Source organism: Lepisosteus platostomus, chromosome 8, assembly GCF_059453375.1.
Source record: "Lepisosteus platostomus isolate fLepPlt1 chromosome 8, fLepPlt1.hap1, whole genome shotgun sequence".
NCBI lineage: Eukaryota > Metazoa > Chordata > Actinopteri > Semionotiformes > Lepisosteidae > Lepisosteus > Lepisosteus platostomus.
In genome coordinates this window covers 25,732,172-25,755,332 of record NC_142618.1, presented here as the reverse complement: position 1 = coordinate 25,755,332, position 23,161 = coordinate 25,732,172, and the positions used below count along the sequence as shown (strand labels likewise).

The following is a 23,161-nucleotide window of genomic DNA, read 5'->3' as shown; positions in this document are numbered from 1 at the left end:
AACTGGATGTGGAAAACTGGAAATGTCCTCAAAAATGTCAATTAGATTTCCAACATTTCTGCATCGTGGTTAAATTTAAACATTACATCTTAACCAAACATTTTTAGTCTGCCAAATAATACATCGTGTGGTACAGCAGTAGGGGTCAGGAGATGTATGTCTATCAAATCAAAATGTCCACAAACTCCAATATGAAAAAACCAACCCGCCGTGGTTGATGTTAAAGATAAGAAACGGAACCCGTTGCCTTTGTTCTGTGATTTGGAGAGCGAGTGTCAAATTTGAATGGTTCGTGAATAATACATTTGCCAGGAGAAAACAAGACCTGGTATCTTTAAAGCGGTTTTGAAGAAACAGCAGTCTACTTGACTGCTGCAGATGATGAAGCTGGAAGATTTCTTGAGTCATGGACCAGCCAACAGCAATAGGGCTGACAAGTTTAGGTTCATCCCTGAAATGTTTGCTTCTCCTGTTGATCCAGTTTTTTTTTTAAACATGTCAAGCCCTCGTGGTCACTGGCTTCCTGGTAGAAAACGGAATCTCATGACAGAATAGATGGACAAGGTTACTTGATTTCCTCCTGCTGAGCAAATATTCACGAGTCCCATACAAGCTTTCTTCTAAACATTTAAGTAAAGAAATGACTTTCAAGTTTTAAGTGGTATATATAGTATACTTCACTAGTTATAGTAAATTCAAACAAATCAATCACTTTCAATGTTTGAATGAAATTAATATTAATTTTATTCTTAATATTTACTTTTCTATGACTATATAGTTTCTTACTAGATCGGCATTATTAAGAAGGCTCCACGGCCGATACAACGTTGTGTTTTCTTTCTTCTCTTTTCAGCATGGAATAAACCTATTACTTGTTCCTTTGCAGACTACACATGCTGACACAGCTACCCACCTGATTAACTAAACTAAACTTGAAACAGGGAAACACATTTTATATCAGAGTCCTGATTTTTCTCAGTTACCATTTACAGTATGTCTTTAGATTCCTGTCTCAGTGCTGGCCCTGTGATCAATTTCTTTGTTAGCTTGTTTTTAGTGATAGCACTAACTAATGGGAAAGCACTATCTTGTGTCAATATTTAATTGTTACATTATTTTTTAGTGTGTGAAAATGAAAACAAGATTATGCCTTGGAAGGAAAATTTCAAGCATCCTACCTGAAAATCTGATGTAGACAGTGCAGAAATGCTATACTAAAGGGACACTCAGACATAGGAGATTTCTATAAGTTTGAAATCTGAGGATTGCAATATGACAGTCAGACAATAGAGTGTAACAAACATAGTAGTGACTGTCATGCATCAAAATACTTGCGCTGTGTGATTTAATATTGTAGCAAATATGTCTGGGCCACCACCCACTGTATTTATAAGACCAGTTTATACAAAATAGGACTTTTTGGCTTTTAATTAGGCAGGCAACCTAAATTGTTGTAACAGGCTGTTTGTCTACAGTTAGAGCTGTTATGCATTTGAAGGTGTCAACCCAACAGTTAATTAGTACTTTGCCTGAAATCATTTAAGGAGACCCTCCCAAAGCATTATTCTTGTTAGGTGGTGTAGGGCGAGTCACTGAATATAAATAACGCTTGAATGTTTTTTGATTATGTAAGATCCAAGCATTTAACCTGTTGTATAGAAACTGAAGAAAGGCATTTTCAGTGGTGATCAAGGAAAACCAGTTACAATGTGCTGAAAAGGTAAAGAACTCCGATTTTTAGAGGCACAGTATTTGCACAAGGTCACAGTGCCACAGTTTTCACTCCCCTTTAGCTCTCAATGACACATATGAACCACTGGTTTGGTTTAGTCTGAACTGTTTTTTTTAATCTAATTTACCATTAGGAACTTGATATTATTTCTAAATACAGAACTGCAACGATTCAGGACCAGAAGTGAATGTCACTGTCACTGTCTCACATACTTCTTGTTGTTTATATCTTGATGTGTGCAATTATTAAACATTTCCTAAATTATTTTAAAATGTGGAAAAAAGTCAGATGTTTACCTAATTCTATGTAATTCTTTCAGTCACCACAGTTAAGTGTACTATTCCATATTACGAAAACAGATTAATTACAGTGTTAGCTGCTGAGGACCTTTCAGAAAGAAACAATAGAGGAAAAACAATCAAATATAGATTATCTTGTTATGTTACTACATCCATCCATTTTCTGACCTCTTTCTCTATTACAGGGTTGTGGGGGTGCTTATCTCAGCAAGCGACAGGTGCAATGTAAGAGACAAGAGCACACACTCTCACACAAGGGCCAATTTCTATTCACCTCTCCATAGTTCTTTGCACTGTGGGAGGAAACCAGATCACCTGGAGAAAATAAACACAAATACAGGCAGAATATAGAAACTCCACACAGAAAGCATCCCAGGAATTGAATCCAGGGCCCCAGTGCTGTATGCAGCAATGCTAACCACTGTGCTGCTCTATCCCCCATGTCAAAATACATTTATTTAGAAGTAAAAGAAAGGTTGATGAAGGTATGCTTCGTTTTAAACCCTTATGTACGCTATAACAATCTGAAACTGCGATTACTCAATGAAAGAGCCTTGGGCTAAATACCAGCCAAGTCTGCAATGCTAAGAATGCCAAGCCAACTGCAGAGATAATAATGTAACAGAAACTTTAGCTGTTTCCTATTCTGTGTTTTGTATTCATTTTGGGGTACTATTGTTAATCTCACTGCACAGAGGCTGGAGTACAACCGGGACTGACTGTAAACATATTGTACACACACTGACTGTACACTCCCTGCCACTGTTGCACAGGTATCTTGTTATAGCTTTCCACAAGTATCTTGTTCATCATTTTCTGTTAAAATATATTATATCATTTATTTTTTCTAATTAAATATTTCAAGTATATTTTCCTACTTTATGTGGAAATGTACAAAAAAATCCAACTGAAAAAGGTTTTCAAGACAACTGATTTACAATAATGCTAATTGCAGGCCTAACCCGACTAAAGACTCATGACACCAGTCCATCACAAGTGGGACAGTTTACTGACAGTAGTTAAACACACTTAAGGGTGCAACATGCAAACTTCACACAGAAAATGATTCAGGCCAGAATTTCCAGCAGCTGTGAGGCTGCATCATACTATCATCTGTAATATCATCACAACATCTGGTAATAATAATCGACTTTATTTTATATAGTAGCTGTAAAGGCATTCATATCAGATTCCCTTTACAACACACAGAAAGCACATTCCACAAAATAAAAAAAAGAAAATTACAAATAGATTGAAACAAAGCAGGTACAGAACATAAAGCAAACACAAAAAGCCATTGTGAAAAATGTTTTTGGGTAGTGATGATTCTAGCTGTCAAATCCAAACACACAGTATCGTCACTTGGTAAGTGTACAATTAGAGACTCCTGCAAATAGTGTGTTACATAACCGATATTTGAAAATATACATTTTTGAACCAGATGCAGGCATCTAAAGAGATAAGCATTAGTTGTAATATGGAAAATCAATACTTTTACAATATGATTTGCTTAAGTTCTGAAGTCAATCTAGGATTAAAGATCACCCCCAAATATTTCATTTTGAATTGAACCTCCAACACGACAGCAACGTCAAGATTTTATGTGCAGCTGAAGGGTGGAGTCCAATTGTATGACTTCAGTACACTAGGGATGTGAAAGATTTGTGTCATTCAAGCTTTTGTATCGGTAAGGCAATCAGAGTGTGCTGAAACAGATACTTCAGTATCAGGTTTAGTCTGCATTTAGGTTTATGTGAGTATCGTCTGCACAGAAATGATAAGTCTGACCCTGTAATTTAGTATTTAACAAACATGAAATATATAAATACAAAATAACAAAAGAGATTGTATTGAGGCCCGTGAAACACCAGATGTGATCAATCCAAACTCAGAACAAAAGAAATGAACCAAGACCAAAATAAATAAAATGCTAGCAGACTCAGATTAAACTATTTATGGGATGAACTAGAAATGTCAAACAAATTCTCCAAAAGAGTAGGTAAAATGTCATGATTTTACAGAATCAAATATGATCTAAAAGATACGTAGTATGATACAAACAGTATTTTGATTATGCTGCAGTTCAACTACGTTATTAAATCACAAACATTTTTTCTTCATGGTCTTTATGGTACAATAACTAGCCTTTCAAGGAGCTATGATGGTTTCTAGGACAGTATTTATATTGTCTTGTTTAGGTCTGCAACAGACTGAGGCAGGTTTTCCTCTAACATTTGGCTCTGCTACACTTCATCCTTTTCCCCCTAAATCTTGACAAGCCTCCTAGTTCCTTATTATGAGAAGCAGACCTACAACATAATACTGTCAACACCTTGCTTCACTGTAGGGATTTCGCACACTGGGTGATGTGCTGTGTGGGGTTTGCACCAGATGAAGTGCTTTGCATTCAGACACAAAATATATTTTTTTCACCTCTAACGATGAAGCCACATTATTTGCAGTATCACTTTTAAACACCATGTGCCTGCTACTCTACCAAACAAGCCAGCACTCTGACAGATAACCTAGGATATTTTCTCCTTTTAAGGTCACCATTCCTCTTCTTAATGTTTGACTTTACCTTTCTCAATGGAATGTTGAGTATTTTATATTATGTTCCTGCATACATATCCATATACATATCCTGAACTGTGCCTTACAACACCATGATCCTTGAGTTGTTTTGAATGCTTGGGCGAATTTTTGTTCGAAATTCAATACTGGCTGAAGGACCTTACTGAGACAGATATATTTATTTTGAAAACATATGAACCACTGTTACCACACACAGATGGTAGCCATTGGACTTCTGTGACTTGTCAGACTTATTTTGTGCAGCTGAGCTAATTTATGTTTGTGTAGCAAGGGGGTGAATACTAATGTCATTAATCTTTAATTGTTCATTTTTAGCAATCAAATTTTGATCACAAATATTCACTTTAAAAAATGTTTATAATTTGTAATTCAACAAAAGGGAAATCATTAGAAGGGGGTAAATATGTTTACATGTCTCTGGATGCCGCAGCCCATTAGCTGTAATTGAAGAAAGTACCCTGTTCAATGGTACAACAGCAGTGTCTGTTCTAGGATTAAAACTCATGACCTTCCAATTCATAGTCCTAACCACTGCTCCACATTGTCAAATTCTTCACATATTTCTTTTCTTGTCTTTCTTTTCTCGAAGAATAAAACTGATGTAATTCCTGCTTGCTTACATTCCTCGGGGACTTCAGCAGCTGTCATTATGTCCTCAATAATAGACATTCTAGAAGCTAAACAGTTACATTCCAAATTTTAGTAAGGACATACACAACATACTGTATGGCACTGGTCAAGTTAAGGGGGAATAAAGTGGAAGCTGTTACTATATAAACATATGTAACTAATACTGTATGCTTGTAACATATATTAAAGTTGGTACTTTATAAAGAAATCTTGTATACGTGACTGTAACAAACTACAGAAGGTTGGTGGAGACAGTCCAGGCTATCAAAGGTGCAGACCTGCCCCCTATTAAGACCATTTTCACTACATACTGCCTTTAAATGGCAGATGATATAATTAAGGATCAAAACCACCCTTGGCGTGCACTTTTTTCTCTTCTTCCTTCTGGCAGAATTATTAGGAGTGTAAAGCCTGAACCTTTGGTTTTAAAAAAAGCTTCTTTCTCAGAGCCATGAGACTTTTGAACACCACCTCTTTCATTCTCCTATGCCCACTGCTTTTGCACTGAACTCACAATACTGTCATTACTTAGTCTTTGCATATTTCTTCTATTTGAATGCTGCGGAAGATTACAATACTTGTAATACTGCTGGTATTGTATTCTACACTAATCTTATGTATATTACTGCTAATCCTAAATTTAGGCATACTGCTGCTACTTGTATTTTCACTGCTACTTTACACTATGTTGCTGGAACATATACAGTACTATGGTATTGTGTTCTCATCTCCAGCAATTTGTGTTACTTGTTGTGTGTGGTAGCATGGAAGTAAGCATTTCATTGTACTAAGGTACTGTACGTTTGGCAATAAAGTTGAAACTTGAAAGCTGTCCTGTATGGCAAGATGGAACCCATAATACAGAAAGAATAGGATACAAAACATTTAAATGATACTGTAAACATGTGGAATATGTTTTTTTTTGTTTGGACAGGACAAAACAGGAACTGCTGAATGAAAAAGATGTATTTTGATCTAATTCAAAAGTCATATCTGGCACAAGCCCAACACATCACCCTGCCAACACCACACCTATTGTAAAACACATTATAAGGCTGCTTCTCATCAGCAAGGACTGGGAACTTAGTCAAGACTGAGGAGAAAATAAGGGATTCAAAATGCATACAAATAATAGAGGACAACCTGCTTCAGTCTGTCCAGTACTGACCTAAAGCTGGAATGAAATTTCACTTTTCAGCTGGGCAATAATCCAAACATGAGGCAATATCAACCCTGCAATGGCTAATGAGAAAGAAAGTGGGAGCCCTTGAGAGGCCTTGTCAAATTCTTGAGGTGATAGAGTCATATCCAAAAAGGCTCCAAGCTGTATTTGCCATACCAGTGGTGCCACATATTCATTCAGAGGGAGGAATCAATGCAATCAATACAGTATATTTTAGTTTTTGATTGTTCCTTGTAGTTAATTTAACTCCTTTCAGCCTTAAAAAGCTGAAGAGAATTCAAGTTTAGATGAAAACGTGGATACATCATTTGCTCTTTAACAAAATGGAACATCATTGGAAGTGGATGAGTATGTTTGCAAGGCCCTGTATGTAAAAGTACTTGTGCATTTATGTTCAGAATGTGCCAGGTGTGAAAGACATTTACAACATGGTTTGCAATCTAACATGTGGGAAAATAATGCCTGCTATGCAAACTCTGTCTGCTTTGACTGATTGGATGAGGAAGTGAGCTAGCTCATCTCACCCTGTCCTCTTCTTATTTGTGAGAGAATCTGAGTCTATTTCCACAATATGTATAATGGATTTCAGGATATTAAATTCTTTGAATGTATTATAAACTGTTTAGGTTTTAATCCTTTTTTTAAAAAATCCTTTCATTTAAAAACCTCAGTTATGTGATTGGCAAAGCACTTCAGTATACAAAAATGCCCAAAATAAGATTGTAACCTTAAACTTAGCCTACATATAGAATTAATTGATCCTAACCCCTCCTGTCAGTGTCATACAGGAAATATGTTATTGACTTTAAAAAGTTAAATTCCTACTTTTTCTTAGGATACAAGGGGGGAAATCTTTGTTTACATTCTTGGGGGTAATGGTAAATAAAAAACTTTCTCACCCTTTTAACCATCACTCACATCTTCAGTATATCAGTGCTTCCAACTAGATAAAAACTTTTCTGGATCAACACATGGTGTGACAGAAAGCTTGGGTGGATCTTGCCTGTTCTTTTAGGACTCCATCTAATCAAACAGTGGATTGCTAAAGCACATGTCGCACAATTACTGTATATTTTGAAAGGCCTCCATGTATACAGAAATAGTACATGAAACATTTTCCTTTTGGAGTTCATTGATAGTTTATATTATCAATGGTTCGTTCCCTTTCACAAGGCAGGTGTGTTGTGTTTGTAGCACAATTCATCTTTACTCCAGCAGACCAAACGTATGACTCAGGAATATAGTACGCCAAAAATATATATATTTTTGGAAATGTGACACTTTCCTGGAATAGTAGGATTATATTATAGCATAGGCAGATTCACAATCACCTTGTAATTTGAGTTTGTCAGATCTTAGAGGCTAAGCAAGGCTGGGCCTGATCAGTACTGGTGACAGTGCAGTAAAAGGTACTGTCCTCTAGTGAAATATTAAACCTCGGTCTTGACTGCTTGGTCATCAAAGATTCTGTGTTACTGTTCATAAGAACTGGGGTAATAACCCTGGTCTCCCAACTAAAAGTACCGAGACCAGCCATATACTGTATGTTTATGTTAAGATTTCCCTTCAGTGGTAAAATTAGATATGAATATTCAATACTTAAACGGGCACAGTTAAGACATTAAATATACATATACATATTGTATACAGTACAGTTTGCATACGGTAATATGTTTATGTTACCCGATTAAAAAATAAATAAATAAAACTGGAAGGTCCAGCACCACCATTATGTTTATATGGTTGTTTTTGTTGGTTGGTTGTTATTATGTTATTAATAATACGATCTATAGTTGAAATCTGAGCCTAAATAAAAAGAAAAAGCAAGTGATTAGGTTTATGAGCAATCTAATTACTTATTCGTTTAAAACGCTATATAAAATAAAGTTTATTATTAATTTGCTGGACAGAGCGGTGAACATTATTATGCATAAGACAAAGATAACGATCCTGATCAGTTTAGAAATCTGTGATTTCTACACCCAATCAGAGGGGTGTCAGATAGTGTCAGCCAATCACCATTCTGCGTTGGGTAGCAACGGGTGACTGTTCTCAGGCGGAAGATGGAAACAGCTTAATGTTCGTGTTAAATATTTTTTTTTTAATTCAATTAAACGGGCACAGTTAAGACATTAAATATACATATACATACTGTATACAGTACAGTTTGCATACGGTAATATGTTTATGTTACGCGATTAAAAAATAAATAAATAAAAATGAAAACTCCAGCACCAGCTGGATTCAAACACACAACCTGCCAGTTGGTAGTCACGCACCTAGACCAGTAGGCTACAAGACAGCTCGCATGAACAGGCAGGCGAAACAGCCCTACATAGCTCTGCCGCAGTACACGGATATAATCATACCATTATTAAATTCTTTAGATACGCGATTCCTTATATATTATATTCCCTTTTAATCAAATTCTAAAAGTATGCTTGTTGACTCCGGTATCACGTTAGTTAAAGACTTCGAAGCTTACAATGTTTAGGGAGAAATGGAATACTGGTGTGTATTTTTTTCTTTAAAGTACCAAGACCAGCTATATACTGTATGTTTACGTTCCAAAATTAATATCGTTTATGGCCTTCACACGCGTTACAGTATGCTCCTATTCTTTTTATGCTCAGCTACTAAGATTTCCCTTCAGTGGTAAAATTCAATATCTACAACGGGCACAGTAAAGACGTTTACAGTAAGTCTTTCTACGACAGACCAACGGACCACGAGTGCCCCTGTCGGTCAACCAATCACGCACCGCGGTATCGCGTGTCATCTTACCTGCGGTACGTGTCTGTACCGCTCACTTTGAATGGCTGCATCTGTAGGCATCTTTGCTTACCAAAGTAACCTAAGAGTAAGGCAGCATTCTTACTTGCCTGGAAGTAACATTTTATGAGACACATTTTATCATGAGGAGCCATAAGTGGGTAAATCCAATCCAAAATGCAATTGCATTCTGAAATTAAATATCATAGATGGATAAGCACAATGCCACCGAGTGGCTGTATTTCTCACTCTTCTTCACAAACCACAACAGATTATTTTTTCTGGCAGGTAAGAATTGCCCTTAGGAGACTTCTTTAAGCAAAGACGGTGATTCATTATAATTCTGAGGAGGCTTAAGGGGTTTTTACCTGTCTGAGATCAGGTTGTCAAACGCATGCCTGTCAAAATGAAAGTGGTTCCGCAAGGAATAGGTGAGGACTCCACATCTTTTGAACACAGGGCGTGTGGGCCTTGTCAGGTATCATGCCATACAAACATTTTTAAGCATTCCACTGCTCTAGTTCTCCTGCGAGTCACACTGAAACAGGACCTTTATGGTACATGGCATACTTGCATGGGATGGGATGCATGGGACCATCAAGGTCCAGGGGGGTTGGTTAGAGTTTCATTAATCTTTTTTGCATGTGTAGAATTACAAACTCTTTAAAGTGCCGTGAACTGACAGAGCACCTTTCACTCTCTAGCAGACTGTAACTAGACAAACCCGTCACCTATGGGCCAGTGGATATTGAGGCTCTATGCATGTCATGGTACTCAAATGTCTCAACCAAACCACTACATTGTGAGATTTCACATAATTATTTCAGATAGTTCTCTGTGCTTTTATACGCTATACTTTTTTAAATAGGCAAACAATAAAACCCACTTAATAGAAAACTCCAAAGCAAACAAAATAATGGGTGCTTTGAAGGCGTGAGAAGCAATCTAACAATTATTAAGGATTATTGCACTAGCAAAATGTATTTTAGTGGTCCTTCCTTCCATAAGAAGAATTTCTGCTGATGAATTCAATCAAAAGTTGCTCAAGGATAAGCTGGTTTCCACTCAGCCTTACAGAGTAATTATTGTGGCTGCAGTTAGACTCATGAAGGAAAGATGTCGTTCCTGGAGGCCAGTGGTGATTTAGGAATTATCAGTGAGCAGAATCAGTCGCATCTGTGTGCATATTAGTCTCATACAGCCACAAGCTCAGTCACTGCACACTCCTTGGACAGGGGGGACTGGGAGCAAATGTCACCTGGTATAATTGGTAAGGTGTTGTGTACACTTCTTGCAGAATGGGTAGGCAAAGTAAGTAACCGTTAAGTAAGAGGACATCATTTCAGATAGGTGAAATCTTATGAAATTTCAAGAATAGGGCTTGGCAAGAAAGGGTTTGACTTTCTTCCATATTTCTACTGACTTTGCAATATTTGTACTCATTCAAAGTGAGACAGTCCTTCCTTGGGTTGCAGAAAATAAAATATCAAGGTGTGAGACTGGCTTGATTAAAGTTTCTTCTGATGGTCAATTAGAGGCTGATGTCTCCTGATACAACCACGTATTAAACACGCTCAAATGAAAAACCCACTACTAATAATGATAATTAGGTACAGCCAGTCCACCAAAAGCTTTAGAGATCTATAAGGTTGTCAACTGAGCTCATGGCCTCTACATGTCCAATTGAAACTAGTTATAATAGACATAATGTGTTCCAGCTATTGTGATGGGAGTAAAATGGAGGATATGCAAAATTAAGATATTAATGTGAAGAAACAGATCTATAAGGAAGACGGTTACCTTCAGCAGGCAAAAAAACCCTGCTACTGGAAATGTATGCCACATGGTGGTGGTGACTGCACCACTAACACTGAGGAGAGGAAAATTACACATTTAGGTGAGAATGTTCAGGCTTGTAAAGAGTAAGAAAATGAGAGAAACAATGAAAAGTGATAAAGATTAGATATATTCTGTGTTTGTGTGCATACATATACTTTATATTATTTATAAGTATATATAAATATCATATAAATATATACAGTATATAATATAAACATATAGTTTATATTATACATGCATAACGAAGAGAAAAATGAAGCAGTTTGTCATATCTCATTCTATTATTGTATCATTCAAGACAGAATGTGGACATTCACAATGTCATGGTAGTCTTCAGGAGACATAAAGAGTGTCACACTCTGATTAGCAATGATTGAGCATCAATGGAAATTGTTAGTTGTTTCTGATTCCTACGGTTGTAGATCACCAATGACCTGGCATGAACTCACAATACCAAACTCATTCTGAGAAAAGCACAAGTGTATTCTTGAGCTTTTATTACTGTACCATGGGGAGCATCTTGACTAGTGGCATGACTGTATAGTATCGCACAACCACACAGGATATGGAGGTCATACAGAGGGTTGTGACATCTGAAAAAAAGCTCACAGGATCTGATTTACTCTCAGTTGATGAGATCTATGTCAACCAAAATTGCCACAGTAAAACCTGTGCCATATTACTGGATTATAACCAGCCAGGACAAAAACTGTTCTCACCTCAATGGTCTGGAAGGTGATACCATACCATCAAAATACATAGCACAGAACACAGAACTGTATGGAGCAAAATAGTATCATATACAAGGCTACACCTTCTGCTTGATAGGTAATGCTGAAACAAATATTTTACTATTTTTTTAATGTAGAGGTACATTTGGATACTCAGAAAAAAAACTCTGAGTTTAAAATGCTCAGTGAAACGGAAGTCATAGAATTGAAATAAACATTTTTAACATTTGGTCTGGGTTATGGTCAGGAAAAGTCAAGTAATGGAAAGACACACTCTGAGAGAATCATTCAAAGGCTATGGGTGTGAATACACAAGCTCTTCAAAGATAAAGAAAATGGGACATGAAAAGACATGTTTAACATTTATAAAAAACAAATATTACACATGTAAACTTAAAACATGTTTACCAGACCAGCCTAAATTGTAAGAGGTAATACAAGGTAAATTATTTTTTGATGTTGAAATCCAGAATGAAACCACTTTTTAAAACAAAGTTCCAAATTACACAATAGTTACACTGTGACTGTACCTTTAAAAAGTGTACCAGCCACATGTTGAGGTCCGTCAAAGAAAAGGAATTCCACTTTTCTTGTTTGGTGGGTTGTTACTTGGAGGAAGGTGCAGAGTAACATGTTCAATCATGCTCTGAATACCTGTTTGGTCAATGGTTACTGCTGAAAACAGCAACCAAACCAAAAGCTTGGAGGGTATCCAAGTTTCTTTTTCTGTTTAACCGGTTTCCATTTAAACTAGTGATAGAGTCTGTTAATTTTTAGAATAGCAGGTTTATAGTCTTTATACTGTATGACTTCACCAAATTTTGTAGAACATATGCTATTTTAATATAAATCTAACAGCAAGCACTGATTAAGAGTCTGTAATCTCATACTTAGAATGTCATGGGCTCAAATCAGCACTAAGGGTTTGCCCTTAAGCCAGGTATTTCACTTCAAATTACTTCAGAAAAATGCCCAGGTGTATAAATAGGTACAAAACTAAGTTGGTTTGGAGAAAAGCATCAGATACATACAAAACAAATATTATTTTAGTTTCCTGTAATTTACTTAAAGTAACTTGTTGAATGTAGCGGGTATGTATTCTATCACTTACATGTAATTATCACATAACTGAATTGTGGAACTAGTATAAATATATATACAGTAGCATTACATACATACTATATGTATGTAAATCTACATAGTTATTCTAAGGTTTTATTGATTTGGATGAGCATTTAATGTTGTTTTGAAACATTTTATATTCAAAAATAATTTCAAAAATAATAGCTTGTATTTAAAAAGCACCTTTCCAAACCTAAAGATGCTGTACATCATATAAAGAAAGAATAGATAATAAAAAGCACACATGTTTTTATAGATAGACTGTAGGCAATCAGATGTAGACCTTGGTAAAAAGGTACGTTTTAAGTTGAGATATGAAGAGAGCTAAAGAAGTTGTCTCTCATATAGTCTGAGAAAGGTCATTCCACAAAACTGGAGGAGTGACAGGGAAGCCACAGTCACCTAAAGTCAATGATTTAGTCTTGGGGACAGTGAGTAGAGGGCTAGCCTCAACTGAACAGAGCCTACTGGGGGAGTGTAAACATTGAGGGGTTAAGAGATGTGTGATGGAGCCAGATTTAAAGATTCAGTAACAAGATCTTGTATTGAATACGTGACTTTATAGTCAACCAATGTAGAAACAATGTAGGAGTGATATGCTGCCAGGGTCTGGTGTAAGTAATCTAGCTGCAGAGTTTTGAACATATTGAAACTTGCTAAAAATAGAGCATCGAACATTGTTAAGAAATGCCTAATGCGGGCAATATTTCTAAAGCGAAAGAAGGATGTCTTAATCAGACTTGCGATTAAATCTCCTATTATTTTTCCTATATGATGTAACAAATTACTAAATCTGTCCATGCGTTTACCTAGCCTTGAAATTTATCTAAATCTTTTAAATTGTATTTGCTGGTTTTACAGCATTTATAAATCCCCCCTTTTTTGGTATTGTCAGTAAAGTAAACTATGCTATTTACTAATTATACAGTATATGTGGTGAAGGGTTGTTTCATGCTTTCATTACATGACCTACACTCAGCTGTTCAGTATCATTGGCATAATCAATCTCCAGAATCCACTTATCTAAATTGATCTTATTCTTATGTTTAAATTGAAGATCACTTTTTTGTTATGGACGTTTTGTGTTCTTTGTTTCTTCTCCTGTATGTTACCTGTTGTTGTTTGAGAACCATAATAATTTGAATTTCAGTGTTTTTCTCTCCTCTCTATTCCACCATTTTGTGTTAGATTACAGACCCTTCATTACTCTGCTCTCCTCCCCACTGATAGCTGATGTGTGGTGAGCGTTCTGGCGCACTATGGCTGCCGTCGCATCATCCAGGTGGATGCTGCACATTGGTGGTGGTGGAGGGGAGTTCCCATTACCTGTAAAGCGCTTTGAGTGGAGTGTCCAGAAAAGCGCTATATAAGTGTAAGCAATTATTATTATTATTATTAATTATCCTTGTCTGTATGATTGCTTGTTCACAGCTTGGGCCTGGAATTTCATAAAAGCAATTTCATAAAGAGTTTTTCCCATTGCTACAGTTTTGGGCTACCTTTTTTTTGGTTATTTTCTCTCTTTTGCAAATATTTCTGCACTGCAGAACGCAAGTAAACGTCCCCTTGTTTTGCATTTCATTTTGGCTTCCTGTGCAGTTCTTTATGACTTTTGTCACCACCCCTGGATGCAAAACTGTTTAGTCACAAAACCAGTATCTAGCTTTTGAGAAGTTGACATCTAGGACAAGTTTTCAGCTGCTTGGGCTAGACTAGAGAGACATTTTATAGTTTTAAACACGAGAAAGCTCTGCACTTTGCTGAAGAAAGCTGACTATAAGTTGAAAATTACTTTTACTCCATGGAGGTTTTCAGACCAACCTTTGCGTCATTCAAAGAATAATACTACAAAAATTATCTGCCTCAGGTACTGAAAAGGAAATACCATGGTGTGATAAAAAATGACTTGTTAATAATTGAGAAACCATTTGTGCTGGAAACAATTAAAATCAACATAATTTATAATTCATACACCTAAACTCTCACTTCAAGCTGCAGCTACCTGTATTTACTCTACATTTCAGGCAGAGTTCAATTCATTTACTATTAATATATTCACATTAGTCTAAACACTACTCCCTTTTTAATACAGTTGCGAAACGTACAAATTAAAATCCCTTCTACTTTTTCAACAAAATGATTACATTTGAATGTGTTCAAATCTAAGAATACATTTCCTCAAATACCACTTCCCTAAAACTTTCCTAGGTACTACTGAGTCACTACATAACTTTGAATCTTTTTTCATAGTAAACTTACATGCATAACGTACCATTTATGCAATAACTGGTCTATGTGTGAAATAAAACTACCTACACTGTATGCCCAAAAGCAACCCCTTCCAAACTATTAAATGAAGAGCTACAAATGACTGATTTCCATATGCTTCATATAACTAATACTTTCCTAACATTTCCCACTATTCCTGCTCTCTTTAGGTAATGTTATCTGTAGAAATTATATTGATTTCCACGGCCATGCCGATAATACACAGCTATGTATATACTGTACTGTATATGATAACATTACATTCATTAACGGATTATCTTTGTGTTTCGTTTACATTAAAAAATTGGAAAACAAAAGGGTTTTTATATATCTGTATTATGTTTTCTTTCCGTAGGACAAGCTATTTTTGCGTAACTTAAGTTGAGTACTGTTAGTATCCAGAAGCAACTGATTTTTTATTTGATTGGTTTGGGTTTTATTGCAGTGAGCCTGTGTTAATGTTACATATTATTCTGTGCTCACTCTCTATTCAGCAAAGTACTCCTCGTCTAAAGTAAGTCTATTTTTCCTGCATATTTAAGCTATGCTCAGTCTTGTTTGTCTAAGTTCATTATTGTGTTTATCGAATGTTTTATATTGAAATGCATTATGCTACACTAATAGTGAATAGACACTAGTTTATACACTTGTAAGTTTCCTCTTTCTTAGCAAAATTCTTTGTCATGGACACGAGGATTGTTCACCCGGTTAAAGAACAGTGTAATTGTGGAAAGTATCTTTTTTGTCACAAAGGGCGGTATACCGAATAAATTAGAACTTTATCTTTTGTGGAGAATTGATGTATGCTGCCTTTTCAGCTATTTTATGTACTCTAACGTTGGACTTTCTGTATACAGTACGCTATTCTGATAAATTACTGTCTCTCAACAGAAGAGGTCTTTCCAGAAGAATTGTTTAAACCCACCCCTCCATGCATAAAAATAAAACAATATTTGTATTCCTTCATTATTATCTATGTTTTTTCAACAGCTCTCTCATACTGAACTGATGCATGTTTTTGTATTGCTTGAAGGAGCTACAGTAATTGTCTCTGTAATTGTCTAATCTGTATTAGAGAGAGGCTCCTTTAAGGAGTAACCTTCCTTTAAAGCTGTTCCTATGGTTACAGTTTGTAAACAAAGATGGAAGTGCGGTGGTTGGAAATGTGGTTTTATCGTGTTGTAAAATCTACATTTATGTCTGCCTCCTTATGTCTTAGAAAAAGTAATGCGACGTCCACCTTTTCCCGTTAAACAACATAATTCTGTCACGTTACTTATAAATAACCATATAGCCGGGTTTATCCGAGTGTGCTAGGTATTGCGTTATTTCTGTACATTTCTGGAAACGTGCGTTGCCTTTTTGGGTTTTCTGCAAGTGATCATGCTGCAGGAACCATCACTTAATACGTCTTGCGGTTCCGAGCCGCCTATGAACAGACACAGACCAGCCTCGGAGAAAACGCAGGTGAGATATAACAGTAGTACACAACGTTGGGGAACGCATACAATAACTCACGGTTTTACCTGAATCGATATGTTCCGCTATTTGATTTTAACTCCTGCCCGATAAAATCGTATCAGAACAGGAAATATATCAAGGGTGCTCATAGTTTTTATTGTAATTTAGTCATCATCATAAAGAACAATCCATTCTAAGAGAATGCAGTTCCAGATTTTCTGTAACTATGATATTCATAACCAAGTTAATGGGTAGCTTTAGGTTTTATTTTCACAGATGGACTGGTTTATTCCTTATTTGTTGAATGATAATTCTATTTAGAATTTAGAAAACGAGATTCAATACGTATTAACGCCGCCGTAAGGAACATTCTTGGAGAGAAAGCATAATACTGCAGCGTGCAATTTGAGAAATACCCCGTTATTTAAACAGCACAGATATACCGATAATCCAGTATTTATTTTTGTCTTGTAAAAAGAATTTGGAATGTAGAGTGCAACCATTTTTAAGGCTTTATAGTTTATGCTGTTTCTGTAACATAATTTACAATGTACATCTACAGTAACTCCAAAGATGTACATTGTAAGTCATGCATTATACGTTAATTACTGCAAAGAAAGCTATATTTTCTACTTTGTAAGTTATAAATGTATAGTATGTGTTATATATTGAAACATGTACAAATCAAGAAGTATATTGTATTACTGGGCAATGAGGCTCTTCCACCTGGACCAGAATTTTCAGACCAGTGCCCCTGTATAGGGTTCAGAGGCTGTCCATTGGATGATCCATTAAACATTTACATACTTATTAGATTGTTCAGAATTGTATATCATACACATAACATACGTTATAAGATCAACAAATCTGAATATTCGTTTAAGTTTGTAAATAGAGCCAACATTGTCCACCTTTATGGATCAGGCTAATTTGAAAGAGCTATTAAAATAATATTTGGAAATAAGGATAAAATTCAAATAAAAAATACATCGTAAAAATAGGCATAGTATTGCATACGCACCTGTTCTGATTAACGTTCTACAGTGTAACACATCATGGAGGGCAAATGAGCATATAAATGTGCATGCTAGTATGTTAATATTAATAAAAAATAACATTTGTATAGCTCTTTTCAGCCCAAAGAAAAAGAACAAACATAGAAGGGGACCCATTTCCTCCTTATAATGTCAGTTCCTGGGCTGGCACAGTGGGAGGCAGTTAGTGCTGCTGCCTTTCAGATCTTGGGTCCTCATTTTGATTCTGGACGTGAACTCCAAAGGTGTGGAGTTTGTGTGTTCTTCTTTTGTCCATGTACAGTAGGTTTCCCCCGGGCGTTCCATTTTTCAACCACAGTCCGAAGACATGGCACCTAGATTTGTTGAAGCCGTTTGAGTTGGTACAATAGCTGCATCAGCATGCATAGGCTGCAAAGGAAAGGGTAAAGGTTTATCCCATGCTGAACGGAAAAGAAAAGACAACGTTTCGGCATTGGAGCCTTCATCTTTTCATTTCAGTGTGGAATTAACTTTTACCTGTTCCTTTTCAACTAGATTCAGTGGTGTCATTAACTTGCTCTTTTTATGAGTGAGTGTCTGTGCCCTGCAATGGACAGACGACCCCATTCAGGCTTATGCCTGTGTCGGCCTGGCTCACTGCCACCTTCTAAAGATAAAGTGGATACTGACATATAAAACTAAAATTGTGATATCTGGTGAATAGATGAAAATTGTCTGTGACAAGTAGCTGCTTTGTGAATTTTTATGAATTTATTAGCATCTTTAAATCCTTTATGTTATAAAAAAATAATGATCAAAACATAGACATAGACATACATACATAGACATGCACGCATAATTTACTTGATGTCTAGATATAATATATCATCTTGTTTATACTGTACATGTACTGAGTGTGTCTGATGTTGTCCACCATGCATTAATTAACAGAATCTTAATAACAGACATTCCAAACAAATGTATATAATTAGATTCATATGTGTCTGCACATTGAGAATTCTTTATTATTGTTTGTACTAGTGTCTTTAAGGTCAAAGCAGTCTTCAAAATGTTCATTAAAGTTATTAGTTAAATGTTTTGTCTTTTCGGCCAGGATATTTCTCATTTGTTGGCTAGCATTTTCAAGCAGCTCTACACATCAGAGATCATAGGAAAAGACAAGATTGCCAATCTAGAGAAATCCCGGGGTGGAGGAAATAGCTACCATGAGAAGTATGTGGAAGAACTTCAAAAGGTATCCTAAGGACTTAATCATCACAATTCAAAACATTGCATATCCCTAATTACTTTAAGATAATGGCTGTTTATTTAAAGATGCATGAAAGAGATCACTTTATTAGCCATATACAATATACAACAGAGCACTTGGTCAGCCATTTATACAGCACCCCTGAAGCAGTTGGGGTTACGGGCCTTGCTCAGGAGCCCAACAGAGTAGGATTCCTCTGCTGGCCGCAGGATTTGAACTGGCACCCTTCTAGCCACAGGCACAGATCCTTAGCCACAGAGCTACCATTCTGCCAAAGCACAGTGAAAGTACAGTGTTAGACATTTCCCTATGTCACAGTGGTTAATGTAGACACAGTGGTTATCTGGCTGCAGCTGAAAACACTTTCTATTAGCCATAATAACAAAAGTTGTCAAGTACTGTAAACTGCTAGTGCTAAGGTTTCATGTGGTGTTTGTGACCATAATCAATGCAGATTAAAAACTGTCATCACATTTAAATATTATGAATATGTTTAATTTTATGCGGAAGAACATATCAGCATCAGATAACTATCAATATGCAGTCAAGATCTCCTTCTGTTAGGATTAATAAAAATGGACAATGGAAGTAACAGAATGAACCATTAAAGTATTCTTTAATAGAAGTAAGCTATCCAGTTAGTACTGTTTCATAGGTTGTATGTTTTCATGAAACAAATTCCAGATCATCATAATTAATTCCAAGTAATTAAAGAACTCTCACATAATTAGATTGTTTATAATACATTTTTTTAAGTTCCTCATAGGAGGAACATAGATGTTGAAATTGTGCTGAGTTTTATTTGGAACTTGAAATAGAGCAGATATTTCACTTAACGTTGCCCAGTTCATCTTTCCTGTGACATCGAGCAGTAGTTTGATTGTTCCTGGACTGCTCTCCTTGCTAAGGTCCATGCAGAGTACAACAGGCGACTGGCAGAAGCTGACATGCTGGAGAAACACATCATCCAGAGTCGGGCTCGTGCTACAGCAGCCGAAGAGAGGGCTCTGAGCAGGACTGTGGAAGAAGCGGGAGACCTTTACTACAGTCTGGGCCTTCCTCCTGGTAAACAATGGGTTTGCCACTTGTGGTGTTTTGATGTTTGGTACTGTCATTACTAGGTCATGCTCACTACTAGTCAAGTATCAGTGCAAAGTTAAAGGAATTAAGGTTTATATTCTGCTAAATCTGTTATGCACACGAATGTAACAGCTTATACAGTGCCTTGCAAAAGTATTCATAGACTTCATATAGTGTATATGATAGGTAGGTAGGTCCCTGTGTGTGACCTCTGTGCCATACAGCCTGGCCAGGGTTATGGAGAGATAGGAAGATTATTGATTAATACACATTTTTTTCTGCCTTTGAACTCTGTAGCTCTTTCAAAGTTGTCGTTGGTCTCACAGTGGCATCCCTCACTAGTTTTCTCCTTGCCCTGCTGCTTAGTGTGGAGGCAGTCTAGAAAGTGTCTGGTTGTTGGTGGTACAGTATGAAGCACCTTCCATTTCTTGGTTGAGTAGGATGTTTTTACGGCTTTGATATTTTTCTACTCTGTTTCCAGCTCTGTGATTTTAAATTACTTTAATATCTCTGATTTGCTTGGAAAGCTCCTTAGTCTTCAAGGCTGAGTCGATGATGATGATGCTCAACTAATTGTGTGAATTATTAGGGCAATATTGTGCACCAAAATTAATTTAGGTTTGCCATAACAAAATGATTGCAGCCTTGACTTTTTGTTTAATTCTTATTATCGCTTTATTTCTTCTATTTTGTTATTTTTTGCATTGAATGTGTGGAGTAGGTTGTGTGTATAACATATATGAATTACTTCCTCAAACAGCAAACTTTATAACAACAAAATTTGAAAACTGTGCAGGGTCTGAATGCTTTTACTAGGCACTGTATATGTGTATGTCAGTGCTTAAACTGAAACTGGACATTTGTGTAATTATTAATGAAATAAGGATGTGATGTGTAGTGTAAGAGGATTGCTTATATTCTGTGCTAAGTTTCTCATAGACTGTAACATAAAATAAGACATTTTTATTTTTTTTCCTCAGTGAAGTCAACCTTTAGGTGGTGTGTGGACAACAGTCTTCTCAAACAACACAATTTGATTTGTCCAGAGGACTATATCACCGAGCAACGTCTGATGACAAAAGCACCCAGAGGTACTTTCAGAATAAAAACAAAAGGTCCAGAGAAGCAGCCAACAAACCAAAAAGAGTTTAACTTAGGACTTCCAGCTAACCTAACCATATACATGCTTTATAGTTGTTGCTATATCCATTCAAAAAAGAAAACAAAATACTTTTCATAAAAATGTATCTTTTTCAATCTTAAGCATCTGCAATTTCAATACGAAGAAAGGCTTGTACCTTTTAACTTCATCTTTATTGATGGATTTTTAACATAGGCAAATAAATCATTCTGCTCTTTTCAAAAAAGTGGCAAAAGATTCATTTTGACATATCTTTGAAGTTCTGTAGATTAATGCCAGGACTGCCTGACCTTGCCAGATAAAAGTTGACTAAAGCTGTACCCTACTTTGTATTGTATATTTCCTTAGGTAAATCTACTCCAGGATTTATCAACCCAACACTGAGCTTCAGTAAGCACATTTCTCGCCTTCCTCAGGATGATGGCTACACAGAAATCCCACCTCCTCATGCAACAGCCGAGAGCCTATTAGAGGAGTCAGAAGGGTCCCTCATTCTGCCTTCAACTCCAGACAGCAACTTCACAGTTACAAAATCTTCTAACAAAGTGAGTTTTCAGACTCACCCAGCTTACTACCTGATGCAAAATTTCCACCATTTTTTAGAGAATCCCAAATAAATCTGCAGGGTGTTTTTTTTCATGTAAAATTAATTGGAAGCAAATTTTACGTATTGACATATTGCACAGTTTAAGATACTTGACCTTCTAGATCCATTTTGAAAAAACATTATTGGTTCAACCACTATAACTAATTCAGAGTGTAGGTTTAATCCTGCAGTTCTGGGTTGCAAGTGCAAGTACCGCAAGAGATAATGAGCTTTGTCAGATCTGGCTAAGTGTCAACAGAGTGATGATCTCAGTGTTTTGTGCACCTGTGAGTTTGTAGTTAGTGTGATCCGCTTTAGGGCTATGTTTGATGTCCTTTGGCTGATATGGGGTTCATGAAGAGACGCATGTGGCATATTGATCTGCCTTAGTGACAACTGGCAATTCTCAAATGGAAGAATACAAAAAAAAATGGGTAATTATGGCTTTACAAATATTTAAACAATACAACATTTAAATTATTAAAAATTTATTGAAGCATATTATGTATCGTACAAGGAATGATATGTTGTTTCAGGGTTATGTTGTTTTTAAAAGCAAGCAGAAAATTATTTGAATTACCACATCACCCATTTGAACTACTCTAATAAGGTCTTGTCATCACAACTTCAGTGAACTTTGACAAGTGAAACAGGTTTTCATACAGAATGCATTTTACAAGAAATGCCTATAAGAGTTGTGTTGTTTTTGAATTGCAGGAATGTGAATATTAATTATCTCTGACTTGTCAAAACAGCAAGTCTTTAATAGATTGTTTCTCACTGAAGTATGCTCATTGAAAACTGATTCATGGAAGTTGCCTGGACACGATCCTGATGGAATGCATAGAATTCTCATGGGGAAAATACAAAATAAATTTATTTAATGTATCTTTAACTTTAAAGACACTCTCCTTTAATAGTGAGTACACTTACCAGAAAAAAAAAACTCTTCTTTGCTTGATTTGTGAATCTTGTACTTCCAAACATACATCAGGTGGCACATAAGCTTGTCAGTGTGTTTTTGTAGTGTTGTAGAGTTTAGTTCAGCTCCTCGTATTTCGATATTCATGTTCCTGACTTTTAACATACCTGGCAGCCCAATTCCCCGAGCCATTGGTTGTATATCAGAACACACCTTTGTTGTTGTACAGAACATCATGACAGCCATGGAATTCCATATATTCCATATAATGACATATATACCAGGTTTAAACTAAAACAGTGGAAAAAAGTCTCTGCATAAAAGTAGAATGTTTAATTTTATGTAGTACATCAATTTATGTGTCTCTTTTGTCATATGTTTGAAAGTATTGCACTACCTAAGAGAAATACAGTGCTGTGAAAAAGTAAGTACACCCCATGAAAGGGTGTGTGTTTTTCAACATACTTACATGTATGGATATTTGATCTTCATTTCAACAATATTGATAGATAAAGGTGATCTAATTTAACAAGTT

At 36.1% G+C, this 23,161-nt stretch overlaps 1 protein-coding gene across 1 annotated transcript in view; it reads left to right on the top strand.

Annotated features, from left to right (window-relative positions):
- The first annotated feature begins 16,314 nt into the window (after positions 1–16,314).
- The window catches only part of dlec1 (DLEC1 cilia and flagella associated protein), a 39,453-nt gene continuing 32,606 nt past the window's right edge, over positions 16,315–23,161 (top strand). Inside the window, exons 1-5 of the mRNA XM_088642983.1 lie at positions 16,315–16,638; positions 18,742–18,882; positions 19,806–19,962; positions 20,958–21,068; positions 21,467–21,663. Coding sequence (XP_088499109.1) covers positions 16,555–16,638; positions 18,742–18,882; positions 19,806–19,962; positions 20,958–21,068; positions 21,467–21,663 — 690 coding nt within the window. The 5' untranslated portion in view covers positions 16,315–16,554. The remainder of the gene's footprint in view (positions 16,639–18,741; positions 18,883–19,805; positions 19,963–20,957; positions 21,069–21,466; positions 21,664–23,161) is intronic.